General features: G+C 40.7%; 1 protein-coding gene across 3 annotated transcripts in view; it reads right to left on the bottom strand.

Annotated features, from left to right (window-relative positions):
- ATP2A1 (ATPase sarcoplasmic/endoplasmic reticulum Ca2+ transporting 1) overlaps positions 1 to 9155 on the bottom strand; it is a 29752-nt gene extending 20597 nt beyond the window's left edge. For 2 of the 3 annotated variants that reach the window (XM_089693425.1, XM_089693438.1), the window contains exons 1-4: positions 8792 to 9155; positions 5248 to 5265; positions 5021 to 5103; positions 566 to 670 (exon numbers count right to left, since the gene is read on the bottom strand). In XM_089693425.1, coding sequence (XP_089549551.1) covers positions 566 to 670; positions 5021 to 5103; positions 5248 to 5265; positions 8792 to 8909 — 324 coding nt within the window. In that variant the 5' untranslated portion in view covers positions 8910 to 9155. The remainder of the gene's footprint in view (positions 1 to 565; positions 671 to 5020; positions 5104 to 5247; positions 5266 to 8791) is intronic. The other variant, XM_089693433.1, reaches the window with a different exon arrangement.
- Between the last annotated feature and the right edge of the window lie 7475 nt (positions 9156 to 16630).

The raw sequence follows: 16630 nt of genomic DNA, 5'->3' as shown, positions 1-16630 counted from the left end.
TAGTAACCCCCTTCCCTCTTCCCAGTGGATCATAACAGAGGAGTGCAGGTGGAACTGTAACACTGAAAACTGTTTAAATAAATGTGCTTATAAAACAAAAACTATTGTAAAGACCTAAAAATAGATTTGGGAACCCCTTCTACAGAGGCTTCGAATGCTGACAGGTAATTATATAAAATTTTGGATTTAGATCTCATTTCTAACTGTTTACCTACATTTAAATACCTGTTCAAAAACACCATAGTGCACACTTCCTCCTTGGCTAAGCAGGATGTTCTTTGGCTTAGTAAACTTCTTGTAGCAGTATAGGTACACATTCCACGTCATATAGTAGTAAGCATCCACCTAGTACACCTGACACTATATTTTACAAAGCATGGGTTCCTTTACCCTGCTCATTTCTGTGCAAAAGACTGAACAGAACAAAGCTGTGGTTGTTATAAATGCCTTTTTGTATTTTTAAATTAAGACTGTCTTTTCCATGTGAATTTCTCTACTTTCATTTTAAGTAATTTCCTCTCAATCAGTAATACTGGAGAAATGACAGCTCTGAAGGTGTACTTACCTGCCAGACTCCTACAACTGCGTTAGCGATCAAGATCAGGAGGATGACAAAGGGTTCCACAAAGGCTGTGATTGTCTCTTCACCTTCCTCAAACCAGGCCAGCACCTGAAAAGAAGCAGTCGTCATCAGGTAGGTGTTTATACCTCCTTTTATACCATTGTGGAATTTGCACTATGGTATTTGTAGTCCTAGGATACAGCATTACTCACACCAAGTATGTGTATAGATTGCGTAAAGAGGGAGGGAGCTAATGAAAGTAAGGGCATGAAGACAAATACTGAGTGATATATAAGAAACATGTCAGGATAGATGCGAGAGCTCTACTTGATGACTTGTTTTTCAAGTTGCAATATTTAGACTGTTATATTAATCCTTTCTGTACTGCTTAGTCTGTAAATTCACTAGGTTACGGTAGATCAAATTGCTAAGGCTCTTCCATGAAAGGTTTGGGTTATTTCTTTATTTGATATGATGACGTTTCTGTTGATTTTTTTCTAATAAAGAATGCATACAGTCTGTGTGATAGTGTTTATTATATATGTTTTCATTTTGACTTTTACATGTGCATTGGTCCTCAAGTTTTCACATTGTTGGGATTTAATAAAGGCAAAAAGACTGTATTTTGAAAGTGTGGTTGCAATCAGAGAGTTTAGTAAATGTGGTAAAGCTCTGCTGATTTCATCCAATCATGTGTAAGCAAAAATGCTTTTTTTTTTTTAAATTTTCATTGCATCTGATTGGGTTTTCTGTACAAAGTGAAACTCGACCTTTTATCCCTGATTTCCCTTTTTTTGGAGGGCCTGTGTGAGGGAGTTGGATGGTTCTGGTATGGTTGATGCTCACTTGGACTTGTTTGTTTCTTTGTTCTTGTATTTTGTGTACATACAATATGACAATGTTGCTAAGGTCTACTTCTGTCATAATTGATCTGGAGAACAGTAGCAGAAACAGAAGATAGTGTGTACTCGTTATACTCTGTGATGTGCACTTGTTGATTGAGTTGTACTGTTAACTGTTTTTGGGTCTTACACTTCAGTGCTTTACACTAAATGTCACATTGTTCAATAAAACATTTTTCTGAGTAAAAAATAAAAATAAAACTCAACCACATTTACAATGCTAAGGAAAATGAGTGCAACTGCACTTGCAAAATTCACAATCTTTTTGCCGTCAGTAAATCCACCCCCAAGTTGCCTTGCTCAGTGTATAGAAGAATATGCCATACCTATAAAGATTATAAGCCTGTCGCCATTTGTCTCAAAACACTGTTAATGCAAAAATGGAGCTGGTTATTGATTAACACTTTGTGCGTCTCTTAATGCCGCTCTTGTTGTAAACATCGCACATATCCCCTTGTCCTGTGCTTCTGAGGCTCCCATAGAATGCACTGGAGAAGTTTGTTGACAGTAGAATCATAAGGATCAGTACATTTTGAACTTAGTAGAACCTGTCATCACTTTTTACGTTTTGCACATTTTACCCTAATAAATGCGCTACCTAGGCCAGTGTACTGCACAGCACAGTGTCAATGCAGAACCGCTCTCATTATAAACAGGCTCTTGGGTTACAGTGGAGTAGATTTACAGCTATTTTATGGGGCCCTCTCATGCTTCATGCAGCTGTTGCCCTCGAAAAACACACAGCCATGCGGGGCTGTCACTCAGAGGCGGCAAGGAACTCCCACTGTCTCCCCTGACCTCCCTTCTCTCACTGGGCCTCCTCCTGCAGTCTCCCAGCAGCTGTCTGACACTTGAGCTGGCCACTGGCCGGATCAAGTTATCTTCAAGACAAATTTAACCTGCAGAATGTGCCGCTCACTGGGGAAAGAAAAGGTCAGGGTTAGAACCCAGTTAACTCTTTCATGCTACCAGTATCACGTGTGTGCTTGGGTAGTATGTGGCTGTTTGTGGCTGTTCTGAAAAACCAAAACAGACCCCCAAGCTAAGAAGGACAGAGACACTTATATTGTGTTGAGCTAACACATGGTCCAAATGCTGGTTGTAAATTGTAATAAATAAGTGCCATTATTTTGAGGTGTTTATGAAAGTGTTCCATGTGTCTTTCTTTAGCGTAATAGTTTTGATGAATGCAGACCTTTGACATCTGTAGTCATAATGTAGTACATCACATTCAGGTTAGGTATGTTTATATTCTCTTGTGATAAAAAAGGAGGTGTTTGATAACCAGTAGTGTTAGCTGACGCTGTCCACACTCTGAATTCAGATGCTTTTAGACCAGGGGCACATCCCTGATTATATATCAGATTCACAGATTTTTAGGGTACAGAGTCACAGAGGCATCTGTCTGCAAATAAAGTGTCAAGACTTTTTAGGGTGGATATAGACAAGCAGATGTCATACTAAAACTGCTGACTAGACACCCACCCATCCTTAATTTTACAATGTATATTCCGTATCTGTAGTAGACAGAATAATGTGTAGGCAAATATTTGTTCCCTTTTTTCCTTTGACAAGGAGGCAGCCGTAACCCATTGGCAAACACATTTTCAAAACAAAAATGGGATGCACTGTGAATATGACAAAGGGGTTGATTTACTAAAGGCAAATAGACTGTGTACTTTGAAAGTGCAGTTACTCCACACCTTAATAAATGTGCTGAAGCTTCACTTTGCAAAGAATGCCCAATCACATGCAAGGAAAATAAAAAGCAGCATTTTTTCTTGGATGATGGAAGTCAAGTTCTGGCTCATTTGTTTTACGTTTTTAAAACTCTCCTCGTTTTGTAAGCTTTGGATCCACTGCACTTGCAGGGTGCACATTCTATTTGCCTTTACTAAATCAACCCCAGTAAGTCCAACAGAAATACCTGTCACTGCTCCCCAGGAAAGGCCGATGCTGAATGATTTTTGCAAGATCATCACCAGCAAATTGTTTGCAAAGATTGGATTGATAATAATCACCTTAATAGTGCTGCCAGGGTATAGTGCGAGTAATTAACCTAACTTTATTATATAGAAGGAAACAGAAATAAAACGTCTGAGTTGTCTAAAGCAACAGTTGTCTAAAGCAACATGCGATCACCATCATTTTCTTAGGTCCTTCAACATGGGGCAGACTCTGCCAAGGAGTCCACTTGCTCAGCAGGGAATTTGTTTGCTGATCTCCACTGAGCAGGCGGATGGCTGGTTCATGTCTGCTCTGCTTGTGCAGATACAGACACAACCCATTCTCCTTTATAGGCGGCCGGATATATACACCTGGCTGCCATCCGATCCACTAGACAGAAGGGGAATAGATCTCCATTCGTTTTTTTTTATTTTAGTGGATCGGATTGGATGTAGGCAGGTGTAAACAGCTGCTCCATAGAGGATACTAGAGGGTCCGATCGAAACCTCCTGAAAACTGACCAAATCGGTCCGCTCGTTTGAAAGGGGCCCAACGTGGACTTGAAAAGCTATAGCCGGAATACAGCGACCTTTGAGAACACTCCACTTTTCTGTCCTTCAGCGTGACATTTGAGGCCAAGTATGTCCTCTTCCTGATACAATCTGAGCATTTGACTAAGAGTAATGCAAGTGGAGTGATATCTGTAGTACCTCTGTATCACAATTACATTTTAAGAAAAGTAAAAAAAAAATGTGAATATGAATCTATGAGTTGAAAAATATTGTTAGAATTTAGTACTGCCACTGTGCTTCTGGACTTATGTTTTCAAGTGAGCAAAATGGAGAATATGCTCACTCATTTGTCTGTGTGAATTGTGTGTATAAAGTGCCAGCTGTTGTTCATGCCATAATTAACAAAACGTCTATCTGAAAACAGAATGAGCAACTATAAACATTTAACAAGTGTGTACAAACTGTATTGAATGGCCAAATTGGCTGCGTGGTTTAGACCTAAAGGTGTACAGCATGCTTATTCTGTGGTTTGACTAACTGATTTTGTTTCAGGCTTGGGTCATGCTACTGCAATGCGATTTGCAGTGCGATTATATAGTGCGACTTTGGTTGCATTTTGGATGTGATCTGCATATTCTGCGAGGCCAAATCACACTGTAAATTGCAGCAAAGTAGCACAGAACCCTTTCCCAAATCACATCACAGCTGCGCTGCATTGATGTGAGCAGGCATCATTGGAAGCAATGTTATTTCCATAGTCATGCGATTCAGGGCGACTCAAGTCGCCTCTGAAATCGCATCAGTGGGAAACAGGCCTTACTGGCTATGTGTACTGTGAGATTCCGTTTAATACACACATTTTAGCATTTGATATTTAAACACCTTGCCTGGGATTATGTTCTCAACAAGCTTGTATTATCTTTTGAGGTATATCATTAGCAGCCGATTATGTCAAGTGTGCAATAACTCACAGCCGGCACTCAATGGTAACTGTCCTTTGATAATAGTGAAATAATGTTAATAACTGGATACTATGAGGTATTCCATTTTCAGTCAATCAGTACCATTGAATACTATGTGCAGCTTTGCATACTTACGAATGATATGACGGCAGCCAGCAGCAGAATTCTGACAAGCAGATCTTCAAACTGTTCTGCAACTAACTCCCAAATTGACTTTCCTGTGGAAGAAATGAGAGTCCGTCAGTCGTCATGGACAGACAAGGGTTTAGAGTGTTTGCAGAAATATTAATTCCTGGGAAGGCCATCTCCAAAGCACACATCACAATGCCAAAATGTGTAATAATGTGACAAGAAAAACTCACCTTCCTCTGCTGGGAGCTCTGTTCAGTGAAGGATACAAAAAAAAGAGACAAAAGAGAGTAAAATTAGTTTCTAAACTTAACAGGGAATGAAAGTAACTATATGCAAAAATGATGACAGTGCAATGACACAGCAATTATAAGTGCGCATGTCAGGAGAGACTGATAATGACGTCTGTGAAGGTTCGCAATTTTCCAGATCAGGATGTAGCTAGTAGGAGTTAGTCACATTCAATGGGACTTGTTCTATAATGGCAAAGATGTCTTGCGTTTGTTTGTCTGTGTGTGTGTGTCTGTCTGTGAAGCCATTGTAACCTACACTTATAGTAGGCCTAAGAAATATATAAGGAGTTTTTACTTTTTGGCAATTCCAATACTCCAAGAATTAAGGCAGCTTGTTCATATTGATACTATAATTAATTTATTTTTTTTTTTTTATTATTATTATTATTATTATTAATAATTTCAATCCAGTGATGAAATGTAAGTTGTATTGAAGCTACGTTTTTTTAACCGCACAATTAAATCTTGCACAGATATATTTCCCATTAGCAGGTTGAGTAACAGAATGTGAAGTACGTCATCCATTCTCCTATAAGCACACTTGTGTTTTCATCCCTGTGGATTTAAGATTGCAGTTCTGTATGCTTTTACTAGTATCTCGTAACTCTTTTTTCTCTTTTTGTATATGAAAAAAAAACAAGCTCTAACTGTGCTAGGTGCTGTAGGCCTGAATTATTTAAATTTAGGTAAAGACTTTCCAGAAAAATTCATAGGAGTCCTTCTATCAAGTTCCAGGGAATGAAAACCGATTGGTTGCTATGTACAAGCGACCGTTAAGTAACAGGGTATTTATAATAACCGATATAAGATTACTGCATATTTTATTAAACACAGAAGTAAGATGATTGTGTCTTTTGTAAACAATTGAGCTGAGTTACAAGAGCTCCAAGAGTGTTGCAAAAGACATTGAGTGTGAGGCATAATTGTGGCCAAGAATGAAGCAAATGTGTTGTCAAATGATCATGTTGATGATGTTTTGCAAGAGGCTATGCTGGGGGTTATGTGACAGCTTTGTAAATCCTGCTGTCAGTTTATGTCACGCAGATACTATGTATGTGCCTCATGCTGAGGGAACAGAATGCTCCCGGACATGTATCTCTGGATCTTGCACTACACTGTGTTATCCTGGCCAAAGTAGTGGTGTAGAAACCCCATGGTGCCCTTTGACCTTTTTGTATGCACAATATGATGTAAGTTAGAAGATTAATGAAGCTTCTTTCCTAGCAGGGGGGCCAAAATGTGACACATTAAGTTTTGATACTAAGGTTTAGTTGTTGGTGCCATAGCTGGAAAAAAGAAAAATACCATGATAACCTCTAGTTAGCGCTTGCAGTGTTAGGTAGATGTTGCGGTCAGTTAATTTTGGCAGTGGTGAAAAGTATTAGCCTTGGTACAGTTTGGAACCTGTGCTGTTCTTTCTGCTGATGGAAAAAAGATTGTGTGTTAGTTGCAATGGTATTTATGTGTGAAAGGATTTGTAGACCGTTAGCCTTCCTTTACCTTATGACTATCAGTATGTTTAAGGAGTCTTAGCATAGTCTCTTTTACTTCTAAAATAATGATAATTTGTTTGTATTTGTACCTTAAATTCATCTAAGCAGTGCAAATTGTAGGTCTCTCTCTAAATTTAGACCTTCAGCTGCAGTAAGCCTGAGTATCAATATGTCTATATATAGAGATGCATGACTTATTATGAATGTATTTTGGGGCACACTGGCTGACATTGAGATTTGGGAAGACCACGGTAAGGATCTCTTCTCTCAGCAGTTTGTAGCCTGGGACTCTCTTGAAGGACACAGCGGAGATGGCTGTATAAGGCGAGTGACATCATGGGCTAGATCTAATACCCCAACTCTAAAATACCTCTCACTGCCATGTGAGGAGCCAGCTAGGCTCCAATGTATAGGGATAGTTATATTTCAATGTCTATATATCCTGCTGCATATCTTTAACTAGGCCTACATATCACTAGTTATGTGCAGTATGTCTTTAGTGTGATACTATCCTGTAGGTGTCATCTGATATGTACGGTATATGCATACATATACATAAAATTTGCAGTGGTGAGTAGGTGCTGCATTACCGCTATACTCGTTATGTCACTAGGGTGTCCTATATGTATAATACTGATTTAATAACTGTTTGTATTTATAGAATACAGTACACCCATCCCCCTGCAAATTGTTATAAATTGGATATTTATTATACTGGAAAACATACTTTGTAAAAGTAAAGGACTTAAGTAATTTTCTTTATCTATAGGCCATTATAGAACAAGTCTTACTGCAAGCTGTCCTGCCAGCTCATTGATGTGTGGCTCCTACATCAGGAATGTGACATTTAGAGAGATCCCCTCATTGTCCCCCAGGACTAGTAAAAGACAATCATAGCAACTCCATAATAACGCAGCCGGGAACCCCAGAGCTATGTGTCAGAGGAAGATACCCATACAGTCTATATATATTATTAAACAGTACAAAATTCATCATATTACACATCTTTCTCCAAAACCACTTCAGTGCAGCAATTGTATCACATGCACGGAGAACAAGAAGCACAGATAGATATAGAGGTCTCCTCTTGTCAGTGTAGACAAAACAGAGCTCATCTTCTACAGTGACCTATCGCTAACAGCAGAGTGACAAGTGGCACAGAACAGATGTCTTGCCCTCCGCCAGCCCTTCAATGCAAAGTGCATCACTTACATAGTCAAACTTGCAAGAACTGAATACATGACTGAACAAATCAGAGCAATGGGGACACCCATAACGGGTGACGCCGCTATGCTGCCTAGGATTAATAGCTACATTCTGTACATTCATCCTTTCCTTTTGTCACATTTTGTGGCGTTTTCAATTATCCCTCCTAGACTAAGAAACAGATATTTTATTTTCACGATCCGTCATTTAATAACCAGCAGCAAACATTCACTTTCTCACATAACATAATCTTCCTTGTCCTAATAATCTTACAGTACCGTCACAGAATAAATCACGGATGTTAATGGCTTTTCAATAAAACCTCAGAAAATGAAACATTTTCCAGGATTTAGTGGTAAGCATTTTATTGATGCCTACATGTATTAAGCTCTGTTGGAAACATTGCCTGTCATGTGAGTCATTTGCTTCTCTCTGAACTAAGGTTAAATAAGGATAAAGATCTACTTTATCCATCGCCTCTCAGCCATTCCTTCGATAACTTCCTATTTGAGCAACTTTTATAACTTCCTATTTGAGCAACATAAACTTAATTGAATATATATATATATATATATATATATATATATATATATACTTTTAGTGTTGCAAGTCTCTAAGTTTGATTGTTGATTAGATGCTGTCTCAAACCCTTTTCAAACTCTTAGACCAACAGTGTAACTTTATTTTTCAACTTTTTTTTTTTATTGGCAGAGATATTTAGCTTGCAACAAATTTCCATTGACACATCGCACATAGAATGGTCACAAAATGAGATTGCAACATACCATTGGGTCCATACTTGTCAAAGTTTTTCTTGACCTGTTCAGGAGCGAGACCTGTATTTTCGTTGACCCCAAAATAGGCCAGTGATTCCTCAGTGGTTTTGGTGTGTGCGTTCTCCATCCTTGCCTCTCAGCCCTGTTGCAAAGGGCTCACCTCGTCCTTAAAGTAAAGAAATTTCTTCTCCCCCCCACCTCTTATGGTCGACAGAGTCTTTGAAGGGCAGATCCCCCTTTTCTGCAGCTGAGTATTTTCCCTTAAGAGCCGACCCGTGGCTCAACAGCTCATCTCCTGCTCTCTGTCCTCAGCAGGAGACTGGAACACCTTTAACCCCGGACCCCCACACAGAAGCTGTCAGAGAGGACCTTTGCTGGAGAGGTGCTTATAAGAGAGTTGAGAAGACCCCACCCCAATCTTGTGCTGTAATTGGTTAAGGGGAGGGTCGATGTCAGCTCATGTATTAACACTAGGTCCAGTCCTTTACAGAAAGGAGACCCTCTTTGGTTTTTTTGTTTTTGCTGACTTGATATGAGCATTGTAGGCGTGCCACCCAGACACACACATACATACACACACACCAGCCTGTCAGTCAATATCCAGGACAAGCTTGTAAGAAGACCCAGTGGGTGTCCCTCCCTCAGATCCCATCCTGGCAGAGACTCTCTCCTATCTCCCTCCTCTCAGCCCATTCAAGTTATTTCTGTCACCTGTCCATAATTGTTATATATATTCAGACAGGGTCTTCTGTGCCACACACTGATTGTTTCTCACATAATTACCTTCCTTTTATCTTTCTTTTATCACTCTTGCAAATACCATTAATTGTTCCAGCTGCCTTCCTCTCTTTAAATATTTTTATGTTAAGCTTAGCCACATTTAATCTGCTGCTCTTGTTTTTGCATTTAACATCCAGCTACTGTTGCTTGTTGAAAAATTTCCCATGCAGCTCTTTTGCTGACATTGTCATTGTTTTGCATTTGTTTCCTCAAATGTGACCAGTATAAAATGTAACATTTGTTCTTGCAAGTTCTCATCCTCATATGCTACTATATAGATGGAGCATGTTCAATAAAAGGATGAGTAATTAGCAAAGTGCAGTAGCCTATAGCAACTGGGAATTATCATCTTTCATTAAACCAAGATGTGCAAAGCTGAAATTTATGGCAATGGGAATCTTCATCATTGCACTTTACCATAAAAAGCTCACTGGGATTCCTCAACTCCAGCCTTGTAGAATGGGAGCTCTTTTAATTTATTTTTCACTGAAAATTACACAATTAGCATCAGTTCACAAAAGCATAACAATACTTCAGTTACCGTATATTATTTGCTAATTTTATTAAATCATTTCTTTTCAGTTCACTAAAGGTTATGTGCTGCTAAATTTACCTAATGCATATTTCATTAATATTTTTTTTCAGCATCCTATATGTTAAAAGAAAAGTATGAGCCAAAGCACTCTTGACCCTACTTTTCCTATGGATCACAGGGATGCACTTTATTCTGCACTCCTGAGCTGTTCCAGGCTGTGGCGAGATCCCGACTTTAACCAATTCCCAAACGTGCTATAGCTGAAGTATGGCTACAGCACAATTGTGTAATCCTGGGACGACGTCCATGGATGTCATTCCAGAGCATGCCCCCAGCAGCGTGCACCCGGTGCCACCCGGTGATCGCTGTATCCTACGGACAAAGATGATCACGTGATGTGGTAAATGGCCAATCATGGAAGCCTTTTACCTTGTGATCAGCTGTTTCCAATGGCATAGCATATCACTGGGTAAATACAGTTGCCGATTATCGTACTACCGAGAACCGGCAATTGTCAGCAAAGGGATCGGCACTGATCATCAGGGCACTGATGATCAGTGCCACCCACCTGTGCCCAGCAGTGCCACCCACCTGTGCCCTGCAGTGCCACCCACCGGTGCCCTGTAGTACCACCCACCTGTGCCCATCAGTGCCATCCACCTGTGCCCTGCAGTGCCACCTACCTGTGTCCATCAGTGCAACCCACCTGTGCCCTGTAGTGCCACCCATCTGTGCCGCCTATCACTGCTGCCCAGCAGTGCTGCCCAGCAGTGCCACCCAGCAGTGCTGCCCATCAGTGCAGCATCATCAGTGCTGCCCATCATTGCCGTATATCAGTGCAGCATCATCAATGCCGCCTATCAATGCTGCCTATCAGTGCCCATCAGTGCTACCTATCCGTGCCACCTCATCAGTGCCCATCAATGCTGTCTATCAGTGCCCATCAGTGCAGCCCCATCAACGCACATCAGTGATGGAGAAAAATTACCTGTTTGCAAAATTTTATAATAGAAACAAAGAAAAGCTTCTTTTTTTATTTGTTTGCTATTTTTTTGTTTATAGCACAACAAATAAAACACCCAGAGGTAATTAAATACCACCAAAAGAAAGCTGTATTTGTGTGAAAAAAATGATAATAATTTCATATGGGTACAATGTTGCATGACCACGCAATTGTCATTCAAAGTGCGACAGCGCTGAAAGCTGAAAATTGGCCTGGGGAGGAAAGGGTATAAGTGCATAGTAGGCAAGGGGTTAAAATAGGGATCCCCCCATATTCCTGACCGACAGCTGGATCATCCCCTCAGCAAGTCACCCATGCCCCCTTCTCAGCCCAATGCTCCAGCGAGTGCTGGAGGGGCAATGCAGATAGCTGGTGTCTGACAGTCACTGTTCTCTGCTCAGTGAAGACAAAGAACTGAGCAATCAGTGGTATTTGATCACTCAGTTTTGCTCACAGGATTTGACTGACAGAAACAGCAACCAATGGCTCCCACTGCTCTCAGAGTCTCTTGTGAGGCCAGGAAGAGAACAGCAGCGCTGCAGACAGGGACAGCTCAGGATCGAGACAAGACACGGGTAAGTGTTAAGGGAGGGGGTAACAGTTATTGAAAGCTATTTTTACTTTAACGCAAAGAATGTATTAGGTAAATAACATTGAATTTATAACCATTTTAAATATATTTCACTCTAACCAGAAAAGATATAAATCCACATGTGCTCCAAATGTCGTTGCAAAGCTAGATTTTACCTCGTAAAATTAGCAGTGACATCACTGCCTTATTATGTCACAAAAAAAAATTCATACATACTGCAACTGCAGTAAGTGGTCTTTAGTGATGCACAAACACCTCTCATGTAGTGAGATGTGAGCACCATTTAGTTCATTGTAATGACATACCCCTTGAGTGGGTGTCCACAACAGCCTAGGCTTAGGGTTGGTGGTGGCTGTCTATAATTCAGCTTTCCCCAGCCACTAGTTGCTGCTACTCTTTTGAAGAAATACTTATCTTCCATCTGGCACTGTCCCCCTGACAGTGCCAGACTGAAGATACAGTAAGTATCGCTTCAAAAGATACAAATTTTATTTTTAACTGTGCTGTGCAATTAAAAAAAATATAGCAACTGGAATTCCAAGTCGCTCCATTCAGTTTGTATCCAGAAAGGTGGTCCCTTGCACCCCTTGCACAACATAGAAGGAAACTATGTGAATAATCACGCTAACAAGAAACTACTGGGCTAAATCTCCTCAACACAAAAAGTATAACTATGTATATCTTATAAATACTCAGTACTTGAAAAAAGCAAATTTGAACACATATGTATCAGCTTCTGTGCTTTAAACGCATGAGTCTTGCATAAATATAAAACTTGGGACCATACTCCTTAAATTATATTCCCTCAGTGGACATCACCTTCTGAGGAAATGCATACGGTAGAGCCAGAAGCGCTAATGTCATCATGCATGTATGAAATAGCAAACAGGGACTCGAATACTAGGTACAGATAAGCATTTTATGCTGTTATGCCATGTGTTTTTACTTACCTTATAAATGTTTTCATCGGATCTGCAGTATTGGAAGGATTTTCCTTTCTTGTTTGGGGTATTTTGGGAAGGTTTACTAGAACTGGAGCACTCAGAATCTGGTGCAGCTGAGCATGGTAGCCAATCAGCTTTTAACTTTAGATTGTTCAGTTAAGATTTGGGCAATAAAACCTGGAAGTTGATTGGTTTCTTTGCAGAGATACACAAGATTTTGCACACTCCAGTTTTAGTAAATAAACCCCATAGAGTTTTGTTGGGGATATTTAGTGTTGTGCTGAAATTATTTATATGATTTATTTTACAATATAGTTGTTGGAAGATTTAGTCACTCTACCAGGACAAATCTGGGTGTGCAGACTATTTTAGATGCAGTTGGTCTTAACAGCAGACTAAGAAACCAGTTTGTATAGCACTAAATTGTTTTGTAAAATCTTTTGTAGTAAGATTGCCTTGAAAGGTGAACCTTAAGTGGGGTATGTACATATTGAAATTAGTCCAGTTCAGCAGGAACCGGATGAATTTCAGTACTTGTGTACCCCTGTCTGCTCAACAGAAATCATTCTGGAAAACCAGCGCTCAATCAGCCTCTGCAGTTCAGTTTTTTCCCACATTTCAAAAATTTGATAGAAGGTAATTGGCATCAACCAAGCTTGGACTGCTGAGCATGTGTAATGCCATAAGATTGCACTCTTTTTTTTGGGTGGAGGAGTGGGTCGAACAGATACTTGCTCAGTGTTTTCATTAAAGTGCTGTGACATATGCTTGTGTAACCACTTGCCCTTCAGAGGATTTACCCCCTCTCCTGAGCAGGTCATTTTCTGTGAAACGGAGCTGCGTTACTTTAACTGACAATTGCGCTGTCATGCAATGTTGCACCCAAATTAAATTTATGTCCTTTTTTTCCCACAACGAGTGCTTTTTTCTGTGGTATTTGATTGCAGCTGCATTTTTTTAATTTTTTGCGCTATATGCAGAAAAATATTGACAATTTTGAAAAAAAAAATATATTTTTGACTTGTTGCTATAAAACATATCCAGTAAAAAAATTTTAAAAATGAAAGTTCATCATTAATTTATGCCGAAATGTATTCTGCTCCATGTCTTTACTAAAAAAAAATCCCAATACATTTAAATTAATTGGTTTATGTAAAAGTTATAGCGTTTACAAACAGCGGTATATATACTGAACTTTAAAAAAAACATTTTTTTATACTAGTAATGTCGCCGATCAGCAACTTATAGCAGGACTGCGGTGGGCATTCTGACACTGGCGGGGGAACTGACTAACTGCCACTGACATCCCAATGACACTAATACAGTGATCAGTGCTAATAAAAAGCAGTGACACTACTAATGACACTGGGCAGGAAGGGGTTATCAAAGGGTTAACAGTGTGCTGTGTTGTGTTTTACATAGTGTGCTGTGTGTGTTTTACTATGTAAACATTCTGCTTTGCATTGCTCTGCTGAGCATGGCAATACAAAGCAGTATGTCAGTGCTGACACACTGGTCTCTCCCCTGTCACTGTTCCTCGGCGATCGCTGGGTGCCGGCCGGGACCCGGTGTTTGACATCTGTAGCTGCCAGTGGTGGATCCCGGAAATGCAAAATCATGTATATTTATGTGATTTTGCACAGTCCTGCCGACCTGTAGCAGTAGTTCTGCTATATGGTGGCGGGGAAGCAGTTAATCTAAATGCATTACTAAAATAAGTAAACAGACTATAGTGCTACTGACTAAATTGTTGGTTGACTTATAAAACAAGTGACAATTATAGAATACAAAATTATGACCTATCTTAACCCCTTTGCGCCGGCCGCACACAAATGTGCGGCCGACCGGCGTCTGGGCCTAGACGCCGAGCGGCCGCACATTTGCGTCCATGTAACTAAATACATATGTGCTGAGAGCGCGCGCCCTTCGCGCTCCCAGCACACGTGTGGTACTCACGGAAAGGTCCCGGTCCGCTCTTTCGAACGGGACCTTTCCCGATCATGTGACCGCCGTGACGCGTCATCACGGCGGTCACATGATTCCTAAGCCACGCCCCAACCGCCCCGCCTCCCGGCGGCTGAATCTCTTAAAGGGCCGGGAGGCATCGGCGGGAAGGGGTTAAAGCCCGATTCTGAACAAAACAAAAACTCCCTCACTCTCATTTCCTTCTGATAGGTCGATGTCATGAAAATAAAAAGAAATCTAAATGCCCTTTTTGCTTACCTAAAGTTGTGGTCACATGGCACTCCAGTCACAAATTTTCTCTTCTGTTTACATCAACTTTCTTTGCATGTCCATGTCGCTACCTATTTGATGTAGACTTTTTATTAGCTGTTGAACAGTGGGGATCTTTAGGTTCCAGAAGAGGAATTACATCATTGCAAAGAGGAGTGTTAGGGACCAGACATATCCCAAACATATTTGCAGACCTGGATTAGCGGTCCCCACACCTGGAAATGGCACCGCCGAGGAACCTAGATGGCAGACTTACAGTTGCAAGAAAAAGTATGTGAACCCCTTGGGATTACGTGGAGTTTTGCATGAATTGGGCATAAAATGTGCTCTGAACATCATCTAAGTCACAACAATAGAAGAATACAGTCTGCTGACCATAATACTACACAAAGATTAGATGTTGCCATGGTTTAATTGCACATAACATGTAAACATTCACAGTGCAGGGAGGAAAAAGTATGTGAGGCCCTAGCTTAATGACTTCTCCCAGAGCTAATTGGAGCCAGGAGTGAGCCAACCTTGACTCCAATCAGTGTGATGATATTGGATGTGTTGTTGACAGCTGTCATGCCCTTAAAAAACACACACCTGTTTTGGGTTTACTGGTTTCAAGAAGCACTGTCTGATGTGAACCATGCCTTGCAGAAAAGAGCTCTCAGAAGACCTACGATCAAGAATTGTTGACTTGCATGAAGCTGGAAAGGGTTACAAAAGTGTCTCCAAAAGCCTTGATGTTCATGTGTCCACGGTAAGACAGACCGTCTACAAATGGAGAAAGTTTAGCACTGTTGCTACTCCCTAGGCGTGGTCGTCTTGTAAAAATGACTGCAAGAGCACAGCGCAGAATGCTGCATGAGGTAAAGAAGAATCCCAGAGTGTCAGCTAAAGACCTACAGAAATCTCTGGCACATGCTAACATTTTTGTTGACACATCTACAATAAGGAAAACATTAAACAAGAATGGAGTACATGGGAGGACACCACGGAGGAAGCCATTGCTGTCCAAAAAGAATATTGCAGCACGTTTGAAGTTTGCAAAAGAGCACCTGGATGCTCCACAGCACTACTGGCAAAATATACTGTGGACAGATGAAACCAAGATTGAGTTGTTTGGGAAGAACACACAACACTATGTGTGGAGAAAAAAAGGCACCGCACACCAACATCAAAACCTCATCCCCACTGTAAAACATGGCGGAGGGAGCATCATGGTTTGGGGCTGCTTTGCTGCCTCAGGGCCTGGACGGATTGTTGTCATTGATGGAAAAATGAATTCCAGAGTTTATCAAGACATTTTGCAGGAAAACATACGACCATCTGTCCGCCAACTGAAGCTCCGCAGAGGATGGGTGATGCAACAGGACAATGACTCAAAGCATACAAGTAATTCAACAAAACAATGGCTGCAACAGCACAGAATACGCCTTCTGGAGTGGCCCAGTCAGAGTCCTGACCTCAACCCGATTGAAATGCTGTGGCATGACCTTAAGAGAGCGATTCACACCAGACATCCCAAGAATATTGCTACACTGAAACAGTTTTGTGAAGAGGAGTGGTCCAAAATTACTCCAGATCGTTGTGCAGGTCTGATCTGCAACTACAGGAAACGTTTGGTTGAGGTTATTGCTGCCAAAGGAGGGTCAACCAGTTATTAAGTCCAAAGGTTCACATACTTTTTCCTCCCTGCACTGTGAATGTTTACATGTTATGTGCAATTAAACCATGGCAACATCTAATGTTTGTGTAGTATTATGTTCAG

This window comes from Staurois parvus, unplaced genomic scaffold (genome assembly GCF_062004578.1).
Source record: "Staurois parvus isolate SC_StPar_1 unplaced genomic scaffold, SC_StPar_1.0 ptg000024l, whole genome shotgun sequence".
Classification (NCBI taxonomy): domain Eukaryota; kingdom Metazoa; phylum Chordata; class Amphibia; order Anura; family Ranidae; genus Staurois; species Staurois parvus.
This window is presented reverse-complemented; position numbering and strand designations above follow the sequence as displayed.